Consider the following 12,783-nt stretch of genomic DNA (forward strand, 5'->3'; position numbering starts at 1 on the left):
TTTGTACACCAGATTATTATACAAAGGAAAAACACAGTAACTCGAATCTCTTTATTACAGTTTAGGAAAACATTACAGAAAGAGTTTGATATTAATTCTACAACATTTTTAATAGTTCCAGATGATCTGGGTAAATGAGGACTGTAGGCCACTTCAGAATGCCAGTTGACTGGTATGCACTCAGTGGGTGATTGACTCATTGAGACCAAAGTGTCATAGCCTTTTCTCTCCTCCACCTGCCCCATCTAAATCCAGGGTCAGGGAAACTTTGAAGATTGTTGTAGGAAATGCAAGTGAAAATCTGTTTAGCTCCCTGGAACTTTTGGAAACTCAGTTTGGGTTACACTGATTTCCCTAAAGTTAAGAGGACTCGCAAATTAACCAGGGACAACCCTATCCTAACTTTAAATAATTTTCCAATGAGGCAGTTATTATTCTGGATAAAACCTTTGAAATGTTATAAAATCAGATATTGCCTTTTGGCAACCAAAAGGAAACACAGAAACTCCTGAGTACAATGCTCTGTTAAGGACAAGACGGTGATTTGACTGTAACATGAGTAAAATCGCAAAGCAAGAATACGTAGAGACATGTTCTCTATTCCCATTGTGGAGTTATTAGTCTGCACAAGACTAGGAGCAGAAGGAATTCCCTATTATTCCATGTAATCGATTCATGAATTAGATACTTTTGAAAAGCCTCAAAACATTTGAATGATTTTCCTTTTCTCTCCTTATGTAGCACTTTCTACAAACTGATGTAAATATTAAGATTTGCTAGAGCATCCAGTACTATTAAGAATACATTGGAGGCTGTGCGTAGTGGCTCACGCCTATAATCCCAGCATTTTGGGAGGCTGAGGTGGGTGGTCACGAGGTCAGGAGTTTGAGACAAGCCTGGCCAGCATAGTGAAACCCCGTCTCTACTAAACATACAAAAATTAGCCAGGCTTGGTGGTACGCACTTGTAATCTCAGCTACTTGGGAGGCTGAGGTAGGAGTGAGGTTGAGGTAGGCTGAGGTTGCAGTGAGCCGAGATAGCGCCACTGCACTCTAGCCTGGGTGACAGAGCAAGACTCTCAAAACAAAACAAACAAACCAAAAGGAATACATTGGAAACAGAAACCAGAGTAGCACAAGGTGAGCCGTATGTCCAAATGCGAAGTCTGCGGAAGGAAAAACAAAATCAGATGGCCTCAGTGTGCTTCTACAGTCTTTATTGTGATTCTTGGTCTTTTTTTTCTGACCTTTCTTCTACTTTTTTTCTCCTATTATTTCCCCACCTACATTTTAAAATTAGATTTAACTGTTTCACAATCTAAGATGTAAAACTGCCACAGTCTGTTTCTTTCCTTTAGTATTTTATTAAGTTTCTGGTTCTTTTATGTCATTTCTTCTTTTTAAAATCCCATTTTACTATACATTTTCAAGATTAGGGTGACCTAATGATCCCTAGAATGTTGCTGCTCAAAGTGTAACCTTCAAACATCCACCATTTAGAAGTATCACCTGGGATACTGTTAGAAATCCCGGATCTCATGTCCCACCTAGCCCTACTGAGGCAGAGTCTGTATTTTAACAAGTCTCCCAGGTGAAGGTGGGAAGCACTGCTCTAGAAAGAAGCTTCCACAACTAAATCCCAGCTAAAAACACGCATCAGCTTTCTCACCTCTCCTCAAGTGTATAAGGTGGCCCTTTGACCATCTTTTTCTGAGTCACGGAAGTGATCTTTCACTTACAGCTTTGAGATATGTGCTTGATTCAAGTGGACTTGTACTCTTGGACTTATTGTGGAAGTCACCTTGACAGTATCTGCAGGATTAGAAATATTTGCTGATCCCCCTGCCCATGCCTTTCTTCTCTGTTATCTTTGGGCTGTGTGTGGAGATAGGAACTGGCATATAATTTGTCAGTCAGTTCTTGCTGCATAGCTTGGCATCAGACATCACTAATGGGATTAATTGGTCTTATTGACAAAATTGTGAAAGTGTGTACCTCCCAGGGTCGTAAACACTAAGCCTTAATTCAAATCAAATGTATATTTTAAAAAGCATGTCCAGCATCATAGACTCCTTTCTGTTTGGATTTCATTGACATTAGAAATGGTATGGAAACCTGATCAGGAAAGGTTTGCTGTTATTACTGCTTTGAATATGAACTTATGCTTCTCAGCACTCTAAGTAGCTGATTAAGGGAGGGAGTAATATTCTACTTAATTATTGGTTACACATATGGAATAAATCCTATTTTAATGGTATCTAATGAGCCTTTCATTTTTAGAACCTTACACAAAAGCCTCTAATAGAAAGGAAAAGTAATATTTCATAGGTCATCTTAATGCCACTTAATGTCAACAATCCGTAATCAAGCCAATATATATAGATGGTGATTACAGTCCAGTTATGATTCTTTAAATATAAAATAATCTAAATTAGCACAGTGGTACAAGCTAAGGTTCTTTAGGTTTGCAATAACTTAAACTTTCTAATTAAAGTTTGTTACTTGAAAACAACCTCATAGTTAAAGAAATTTTTCTCAAAGTGAGGCTTCATGCAATGTAGTATTTTCAAAATCCATGAGTATAAGTTCTGTCACTTACAGTTTCATGCACCATTCCCGTATGTGTCCGCAAAGCCACTGAAATGTGCAAATAGAAAATGATGGCTTCCCTTCTGTGCTTTTTCTCAACAGGGGAATATAATGGGCAGTAGAAATATGGGATGTTTTATTGGTCAGGAGGTGACTGAGGGAACTTGTGGGCACACCTATTTCAGAACCAGACGCCTGCCTGGTAGCAGATTAAAAAGTTGGGAATTTCAAGAGTCTCCCGTAAGAGATGGAGATTCTGAGATTTTGTGCTTTTTGCCCTGCTCTGTATTGGAGATGACTTTTCCATCCTAGGATGGTTGCTGCTACACTAGTCCATGCAACTCTTGTCTGAATTAGAAATGGGTAAATTCTGCAAAACACTTTACTTTTGTCAAAGGATTTTCATCAATAAATGGACAGTGATCACAGTATGAATGGCATTTCCTAACTCACCTGCTCACACTGTGGTAGTGTACATCAGAATATCCAAATCTTCTTCAGGGCTTGTTAGCAGTCAGATGGCTTTCATTTTTAGACCCTTAGACAAAAGCTTCTAATGGAAATTTTTCTCAAAGTGAGGCTTCATGCAATGCAGTATTTTCAAAACCCATGAATGTAAGTCTATACTCTATTCTGTAGGTTTAGGATGGGGCCAGAGAATTTGTATTTCTGACAAGTTCCCAGGTGACGCCAATGTTGCTGGTCTAGGGACCTCTTTGAGAACCACTCCTCAGGGGTGCATCAGCATGTAACCTGCCCAGCTGTATATATTGACCTTGCTTCCATGCCCATAGGGCTTACTCAGTATTTGTTGGGGAAAAATAATGCTATTTAGATAAAATTACTAACATAGGGGAAATTTTCTAGCAAGAAACTTGGTATGGAAATAAGTCCTCAATGCACACCAAGCCCCTTTTCCACCACTGCTGCTCCCTACACGTTCACCCTGCATTTGTCCCACTTATGTTCTATTCAGCCACCTTCTGTTTCCTCCCTTAGATTCTGAGGGTTTGTTTGTTAGTTGGTGTTTCTCTTGTTTTCCTGTATGTAGCCTGTTTTTGAACCTTGGGCAAACTTTGGCCTGATAATTAGTCGTGTGTCACTGAGTCCTGGGCTCATGGTCTACAGCTAGCCCAGGAAGCAGAAGACCTGAAAATAGGATATTATTCAATTTTGAGTAGGAGTTGTCCAGTGGCAGTGATGCAAGCAGTCAGTTGACAATGTGGACCTTAGGTTTCAGGATGGACTTGAACTTTGGGAACCTCAATGAGAAAGCCTCTGCATCTGGCCAAACCTAAGGAAACACTCCTAATGGTCCTTGCTTCCCTAAGCTTAGATGTCCATTTACAAGGTGAGACATGCTCACTCATGAAAGATTTGGAAAACATGAAAAAATAAGAAGGATAAAAGGCATCCATTTGCTCAGACAGCCAAAGAATCCAATTTTGGTATATTTCATAATAATCTTTTATAAGCCTACCTAAATGTTGTTTTATTTTTAATGCATTTGCATTTAATTGAACTTATAAATCTAGGGGTAAAACTGCCAAGGGAGGGGAAATTCTTGTGATGAATTACAGGGTTGTTCCCATAATAAGTGATAATGATTCATGATAAAATTGTTTGCTTTCAAGTTTCATCCAGATGCTGTTAGAGAAATGAACAGCACCTCCTTTCTCTTTTTGCAGAATTGTCAGTGTGACAAGTTCATTCAGGTGTGGTGCCCTGCACACTCCTGTGATGAGCTGGATATTTGGCACCTCACTAAGTCATTTATTAATCCTTTAGTGCCTGATTTTACTGGTCTTAGGGTCTATGGTTCCTGCAAGTGAATTTTGTCAACAAGAGTGAGCTGGCGCTGTTATGTTATGAGCCCCTGACTATATGAAATTGCCTTTCTTCTGCCTTTATTCATACAACATAATGAGGTCAAACCCTTCATTCATAATCTTTTCCCCTGAGAATATTGTAATGCTATTCTATGGTCTTCTGCCTTTTCTTGTTATAGAGGAAGCATCTGATATCAGCTAGATTTTGATTATTTTACACATAATCTTTTTGTTGTCATTTTCAGTCTGGGTGCCTATATTTTCTTCTATCCTTGCTATTTGAAAATGGTCAGGATGAATCCCAGCACTTTGGGAGGCAGAGGTGGGCGGATCATGAGGTCAGGAGATTGAGACCATCCCGGCCAACATGGTGAAACCCCTTCTCTACTAAAAATACAAAAAACTTAGCTAGGTGTGGTGGTGCATGCCTGTGATCCCAGCTACTCAGGAGGCTGAGGCAGGAGAATCATTTGAACCAGGGAGTCAGAGGTTGCAGTGAGCCCAGAATGCGCCACTGCACTCCAGCCTGGATGACAGAGCGAGACCCTGTCCCAAAAAAAAAAAAAAAAAGAAAATGGTCAGGATGTCGTGAGATATTGTTCATTTGGCACTGATTTGCTTGGAATGCAATGAGCCCTTTGGTCTTTGATTATTGCTTCTGTTAATAGTAATCCTAGCAATTAGTTGACTTTTAACTAAATATTTAAGTGGACATTTAACTGGAAAGAACTTGGAAATGGTATTCTTACATATAGTTTATGTTGTATCAAGTGAACAGTTTGAATTCATCAGAGACATGTCTTGGATCCTTCTAATCCCTCTATAGTAGAACTAGGGATCTTGTTTTATCCTATACTCACAGAAACTTCATTAATCTTATTCTGAAGTAGTTCTTCACTCTCATCCTGTTGCTGAAACAATGCAGCTTTCTCTCAGACCAAGATCGGGGTGACTGTGGACCAGAGTGGATGTGGGGCCTACTCAGGTTTGGGAATGTGCCCCTGGAGCTGACCCCAGAATGGAATCCACCCTACAAAAGAGCCTTGCTAGAAACTAGGCTACAGACTTGGCGTGTCTAAAACCACAAGCTCATTTCAGACCTAAGTGTGGTCCACCAGCTGATTCCAAGTCAAATAAACTGAGCTCCAAGAGTTTTCTCTGAGTCGTCGTTCAAAGAGAACCCTAAAAACAGAGGTTTGGTCAGCAGAGGCCTCTTAGCTATGAGTTGGGGGTTTTGATTCCCTTTATTCTTAAATTTGAGAGTCACTTGAAAACCTGCAGAAATGAGCCCCCTAACTCCTCTCTCCCTCTAGTGACGTTTCCTTTTACTCTGCTGAAAAAGTAGTTGGCTTCGTCAGCATTCATCTTCTGTTCAGGCTAAATTTATTTTTATGTGAAATAGAAATCAGGAAAACACCAAAATTATTTTAAGCAAAATATCAAAATTGAAATAAACCAACATATGTCTGTGAAACATGTATAACTCTCAATCAAAAATAAGTGCAACTTTCATAAATTTCTTAAAATACCCCAGCATGCAAAATCTGGACAACTTAAATAGATGGAGTTATGACACGTTTAATTATTTTTTTTACTTAGTTCATCCTTTTCTTAAAGATGAAAATTCCAATAACCAAAACCTGGCCAGTTCTAGGTCATTCTGTTGTGAGCAATGTCCTCTGCCATCTATTATAGTAAGAAAACCAAAGAGTTTTATAAAATGTCTTGCAGCAAGGTTAATTCATACCTGCTAATTTTGAGTGGAAACCATATGGAACTTACTTTCCTTCCTTACCCACCCTCACCCCCTTGCATTCCTCTATAAGAAGTGAGTCTTCTTAATTGCTTTAAATGTATTATGCTTCATTCTGGTAGGTTTTCCATATTTCTCAGTTTCCCTTCCAGTGGAAACTCAAATGGGATTAAAACTGTCTAAGTAACATAAATATTCTGGGGTTTAGCACCAAAGAGAGAGTTGAAAGATAAATCCCCATCTCACCTTTATGCTTCATTTATAGGCTTTCTCTAACACGTGCTCTTTATTAGATTGTTACTCCAAAGTTTGACCCTATTAATAGTAGCTGATATTTTGTCCTTAGAAGACATTAAGTAAATGTTACTGTCAATAAATGTTATTGACAAACCAGTGACACATTTATTGAAATCTTAAGCCTTTCAGCTTCTTTTCCTCATGAATTGGATAACAAAATGTTTAAAAAATAAAACAAAGATTAGAGTATTACAGTACTTTATTTGGAAAATGGTTTTGCACTAAATGAATTATCTGTCTTTTAGCTTCTTTTATAAAACGTGTTAAAAACTATCTCGTTAGTCTTGGTATTACCATATATGTTAACATGGTCACTCTTTTGAGAGTTGGAAAAAACGTCCAAATATAGTTAAGGAAATTTGTGGTCATATTGATCTAGTGGACACATGTCATCCTGGACTCATCGATCTTCAATTCTCCTTTTTCTCATATATCACTCTGATTTTTTATTAGTTTATTAGTTGTCAAAAAGTTTCTTCCTTTCCAGTTCCTTCAATTTAGACCAATTTGGAAATGGAAAAGTGTGTTAATTTTCAATACATCTTTAAGACACACATGACTGTTTTTTTATTAACAGAGCCAGATGGCTCACAGTGAATTTTCTCTGACATAAGTAATCACAGAAATCAGTTTGGGACCCAAATCTGGTACAGAAAGTGGTATCTATATTCAGTGGAAAAATGCACTTCACATAAACGTTTGGATATTTTTAGAAGCAATATTTATTACTGTTTGGGTTTGATTTTATTTTATCATTTTAGGCAAAGTACAAACGAAGGACATTTTTTTTTCCTGTCACCTAGACTCAAACATTCAAGGTCCTTCTCAACAACCAAAAATTGTTTTCTTTTTGCAGTTTGAAGGTTGCAAGAAGGCCTTTTCAAGGCTTGAAAATCTCAAGATCCACTTGCGGAGCCACACAGGCGAGAAGCCCTATTTGTGCCAGCATCCGGGTTGTCAGAAGGCCTTCAGTAACTCCAGCGACCGCGCCAAACACCAGCGGACGCATCTGGACACTGTAAGAATGGAAGGAGCTTTCCACTTTCCAGCCCAGAGCCCAGTGTGAGGAAGTGCCTGCTTGATAGTGGGCTGGTGAAATGTTTGCTTTATGGTCTGCAGGTTATAGGGACAATGCCAAGGGCGGCAATGGAGCCTGATAAAAGGCCAGATGGGGCCCTATTTGGCTGTTCCATTTTTCTATAGTAGCCGGTTATTCTAAATATTACAACCTCCTGGGACAAAAGGGTTATTCGGTCACTGCTACGTACAAAGCAAAAGCAGTTTAGGGGCTGTCCTGTAGTAGATTTTAGGACAGAGAGTGATCAGTAGAGACTGGCATTAAACTCAGTATTCAGATATCAAGTTGGTAATGCATGCTATTGCTAGGAATATGAAGCAGTTTTTGTTTTTTTTCTTTGTTTTTTTATACCCTGGTTCTTTTCCTCTTGACATAAGAACTTTGTGGCTGGAATGATTTTCGAGAGTGAATTTGGCCCTTTGTTTTAGAAACCACCTGGTATTTCCACCTTCAACTGATCTAAGAAGAAAGCAAATCTTTCCCAAGAGTTCAGTTTCCTCATGCTTCCTATCTGTTAACAGCCACATATTCTTTGACATCAACCCTATGAGAACAATTGATTTTCATTATGACACCCTTAACTCCCTTAATGCTACATTTTGCTCATTCCCAAATGCCTTTTCTATGATTCTTGTCTTTTATTTTCTCAATTACATTGATAGCCCTCCTTTGCATTTCCCAGGCTTTGATGCCATTTTCCTTACACTAGGCCAGATAGACTCTAGGTAATTTCACTTCACTTAACAAAGCCATCAGGGTAAGTGTATTATACACATCACAGATCTCTTATCCCACGTTCCTGCAAATAATGTATTCATGACAGTACTTTTTCGGTGCTAACATTTTGATGTCTATTATTAAACTACACCAGAGTTTGAATTTTGAAAAGATACTGTTATTTCTACATACCTTCTCATACATATTTAAGATTCTTCCGATGTTATAGTTGACATATTTATTAAATTTTATATTAGTCTCTATTAGTCATATCGATAGAAGTCATTTTAGCTATATGTCACATAACCTTTCTAAACAGAATTATCCCCTAATATGCATAAATGTGATGGTTTGCCTAGTGAATATCTCAAATATAATTAGAGCAACAAGAGTGTAGGATGGACCCAGTTTCTACTCTACCTGAATTCAGTGATTTTGGGACCAATAGAATAGAATACTAAATGAATAAATGTGGTGAATAGTGGGTTTTTTTTTAAGTAGAAAAAGAAAAAAAAATAGTAAATTGTGTTAAAATGCCCTATTTTGTTGTGCCTAAAATGGTCTTGGTAGGATCCAATAAATTTTCCAATTCGTCATTAACCTTTATCATGGAAGAATGAACATTTATGAGACAAGATTGTCTTGAGAAATTGCTTCTACCCCAGCTAGTTATCTGTAGTTTGAAAGACTATTGTGAGGCTGAGTGTTACGTTTCCGCACTGCCCTCCTTTGCTTGGAGCTAATTTTAGCTAATCAAACTAAGAGCATTTTCAGAAATCATTTTGGAATAAAAATCTATATCTTTGTTAAAAACTTTTGAGGATAGCTACCTAATACAGTAATTTCCCAATTTTTATTCAATGCAATAGCTTTTAAAGACTCAGCTACTTTTTTTTTTGGAAAAATTATTTCTCTACTAAATATTTTTAAACCATCTTTCTTCCTTTAAGCTTCAAACTAGCTCCTGTTTAAATTTTGACTACATTTAACAAATTAGTAAGATCTTTTAAGAGCATATAGATATCACACACTTGTTTTAAAAAACAAACTGTACTTGCTTGAAGAATTTATTATTTAAATTTAAGTCCTTGTTCCCTTTCATTAAGCATTCCTTATGCTAATGCTGTCAGAATTTTGGATAAAGTATCTTTCTTCAACTAAGTGGATTCTTCATTAGTAGAAAAAATGGTCTTCCCATAAAGATTACTGAGTTCTTAATTCTAACCCTTAAAAGTTGTATTAATTAATTTCTCTATTAGAATCTCAGTATCTAAACAGGGAAAGTAATTGTACAGTACAGGTGGAAAATAACAAAATATATGGTTGGATGAAGTGTAGCATGCTAGTTAAAGCTTAGGTAACCTGAGATAAAATGACAGCTGCAGCAGTACTACTTAACCCAGTACCTGACACTGCTATTTTGGCATGCCAGTTCCTTCCTGGTGGCTGACAACAAGAGAAGAAAATGAAGGTCAGCTGAGAGGAAAAGTGGGTGTGTGGTCAAACTTTCTCTAGAACATCTCAAAATCAAATAGAAAATGACATCACTAACCTAAATTGTAGTGATCATGGTAATAATAATGGCATCAATTTATATAACTTCTTAATAGTCATTAAGCCTTTTGTACATGCAACATCTCCTCTAATGCTCAAAGCAGAAGCTTTTACAATGAGATTGCCAGTAAAGATCTTAGCTAGTTGTACTCCTGAGGCCAGCGCGGGGTAGGGAAGGCTAGTGCAAGAAGGCTATGTGAATTCAGAAAAGATTCCCAGGTTAAAGAAAACCTTTGCTTACTCAGTAGAAACTAATCAACAAGTGACTTTAGCCAATAATAAGCTCACTACTTTGTGGAAACCATGAGGTATGGAGAAGCTGGTTTATCCGTTGTTCACTTTTAAATCCCTAATCTGAAGCACAGTGCCCAGCACATCCTGGGACTGTACTTTGGAGTGATTCAACCAACCAGTCAAATAGTCAGTCAATGAACATAGCAGATATCAAACGCAGAATTCAAGTTTAGTTTCCCAAATTAAATTATATATTCACGATTTTACCTTGTTCTTAGAATCAAAAAAGACACAAAAGTGGAGTGAATCATAAATATAGCTTCTAGTAGGTTAAATGATATAATCTACTTATTTCTTGGCCCACAGAATGACACACATGCACATAAAAACAGAAGCAACATTAAAAAGAAATTAGATATATATATTTTAAAACTATAACAAGTTTCTAGAGCAAGAATCCCAAAATAGGCTTTCAGGTCTCTTCTTTACATTTCACATTATACAAGTGCAGCTCAAATACCTTACCTGAGGAGACACTAAGCAGACCAGTTACTATTAATATATGTTATGAACATATATTTTTATAATATATGTTCATATATTAATGATTTTTAATTTTTCATTTCTTGAAATAAGCAGAAGATTTTGATTTATCTCACAACTGAAGAGTCATAGTCTCAAACCTTTGATGAGTTTAAGGATCATAACAGTAGGAATAGGTGCTGAAATGTGAATGGATGTGAGCTGCTCTTATTCATTCATTTCTATTTTGTTCCAAGCACGAGGAATACAAAAATAAAAAAGGCTGGGGGTGGTGGCACACGCCTTTAATCCCAGCTACTCGGGAGGCTGAGGCAGGGGAATCCCTTGAATCCAGGAGGCAGAGGTTGCAGTGAGCGGAGATCAAGTTGCTGCACTCAAGCCTGGGCAACAAGAACAAAACAACATCTTTAAAAAAAAAAGCATAGCCTAGACTCAGCTTTAAGCACCACACCTCACATCTTTCAGGAGCATGGGGGAATTGGAATAGCCAAAATGTGTGTTCTGATTGCACTCCATCAAGAGCTTGTTCAGTTAACTCAGGCTCACTACCAGGACTCCTCTGCAACTAATATTATTAATGCTTATCTGGATGATTTTGCACATGTCCGTTTGAAACCTACTGTCTCTTACTCACTTTACACTAATTTTCTCTTCTTAATTCTCTCCCTCTCTCTTTCTGAATCAGGTTTCTTCTGAAAAATACCCAGTTTTTTTCTGGACTTTTCTACAGCTTCTTTACCTGAATCCTTAAAGAATATGTGTTTACTAGTTTCTGACAGTACCAAAGATTATTCTCAGGGAAACATAACTGTAAGTATGACTGGAGATGCTTACTAATAATTTCCACATTAAAAAATGCCGCAAGAGGTTTTGTGGTTAGAGTGCACACTAAAGCAATCTCTTAGAAATCATCAAGGATAGGGCATCTCTTTATTCCTTGAAAGTTTACCCTTCTCTTTACCATCATGCAAAGTTACTAGACTTTGTAATTAAAATGCATGAGTGTTAGCCAGCATTTCACATTAGTCAGTTGGTAACAGTTCATGCTCTGAAGTCAATAGTCTTTGAGTAAAACATTCCTCAGTTACCTTTATGATTTAACCACAGCTGTTTCTTTCTTTCTTTCTCATTTAGAAACCTTATGCTTGTCAAATTCCAGGATGTACCAAACGCTACACAGACCCAAGTTCCCTAAGAAAGCATGTGAAGGCACATTCTTCCAAAGATCATCAAGCAAGAAAAAAGGTAATTTTAAAAGAGAATTTTCCAGCTAGGAAAAGCATGTTTAAATTATTATTTCCGTACACAGAACTTCTGTAGGGTGCTTGAAATCCTTATACTTCTCACGGTGTAACCTGCTTTAGACCATTTGAGGAGGTAAGTCTCCCATGAAGCAATAGCAAGGCTATGGTTTGCATAGTTGGTATAGCTCTGCGAATTTCTGGGGAAAGCTTGTATAATAGGAATCAGAGAAAAGAAGTGAAAGTCCCTTAAACTGGAAAGCAACATAAATGCTTTTATGGAAGTTAAAGTTAAGTTCAGATAGCGAAAGAAAATTGAATTGGGAAAAACAATGCCACATAAGTTTTTTCTAGAAAGAAGTACTTTTTCATAAAATATCAATTGGCCAAAATCATGAAGCTCTAATGAAGAAGGTAAGTCTCTAGGACAAGTAGAGAGCATTCTTTAAGCTTAGAGAAAAAGCAGGTTTCTGGATTTTTATGAAAATCTGAAAAAGGAATTGAACTTAAAATCACTTTGACATTAATGAGGGGTTAATGCATTTTCAAGTTCATAAAAATAATATCTTAGATTTGGAAGAAATGTTAGAGACCAACCAGCCTATCCACCTGGCTTGCTGTCCTAACTCCGTTAAGATGTCTAGCAATTGGTTGGCTGTACTGTGCTTCAACCCCTCCAGAGACAGAGAGCTTACTACCTTTCAAGGCATTTCCTAATAACCAAGTTTTTAAATTTTTGGACCAGTGAGTATCTTCTATTCATGGCAGAAAACATGTTGAGCTGACCTTGGCTTTTTGAATGTTTCATCGGTATTGAGATAGGTGCCTGATTCATTGAAGGGCCCTTCGTAACGAATTTAAGGGCAGTTTTAAGACCCAACGTATTTCAAGTGATTGAACACCATGGCAAGGGTTTTCAGGTCACCGTGGCTTCTACTTAGAAATCTTG

At 37.4% G+C, this 12,783-nt stretch overlaps 1 protein-coding gene across 2 annotated transcripts in view; it reads left to right on the plus strand.

Annotated features, from left to right (window-relative positions):
- The window catches only part of GLIS3 (GLIS family zinc finger 3), a 488,252-nt gene that overhangs the window by 367,950 nt on the left and 107,519 nt on the right, over positions 1-12,783 (plus strand). For both annotated transcript variants that reach the window (XM_012454569.3, XM_012454570.3), the window contains 2 exons: positions 7,324-7,485; positions 11,728-11,838. In XM_012454569.3, the coding sequence (XP_012309992.1) occupies positions 7,324-7,485; positions 11,728-11,838 (273 nt within the window). The remainder of the gene's footprint in view (positions 1-7,323; positions 7,486-11,727; positions 11,839-12,783) is intronic.

Source organism: Aotus nancymaae, unplaced genomic scaffold (assembly GCF_030222135.1).
Source record: "Aotus nancymaae isolate 86718 unplaced genomic scaffold, 86718_ANA_hifiasm-v0.15.2.pri h1tg000041l, whole genome shotgun sequence".
Taxonomy (NCBI): domain Eukaryota; kingdom Metazoa; phylum Chordata; class Mammalia; order Primates; family Aotidae; genus Aotus; species Aotus nancymaae.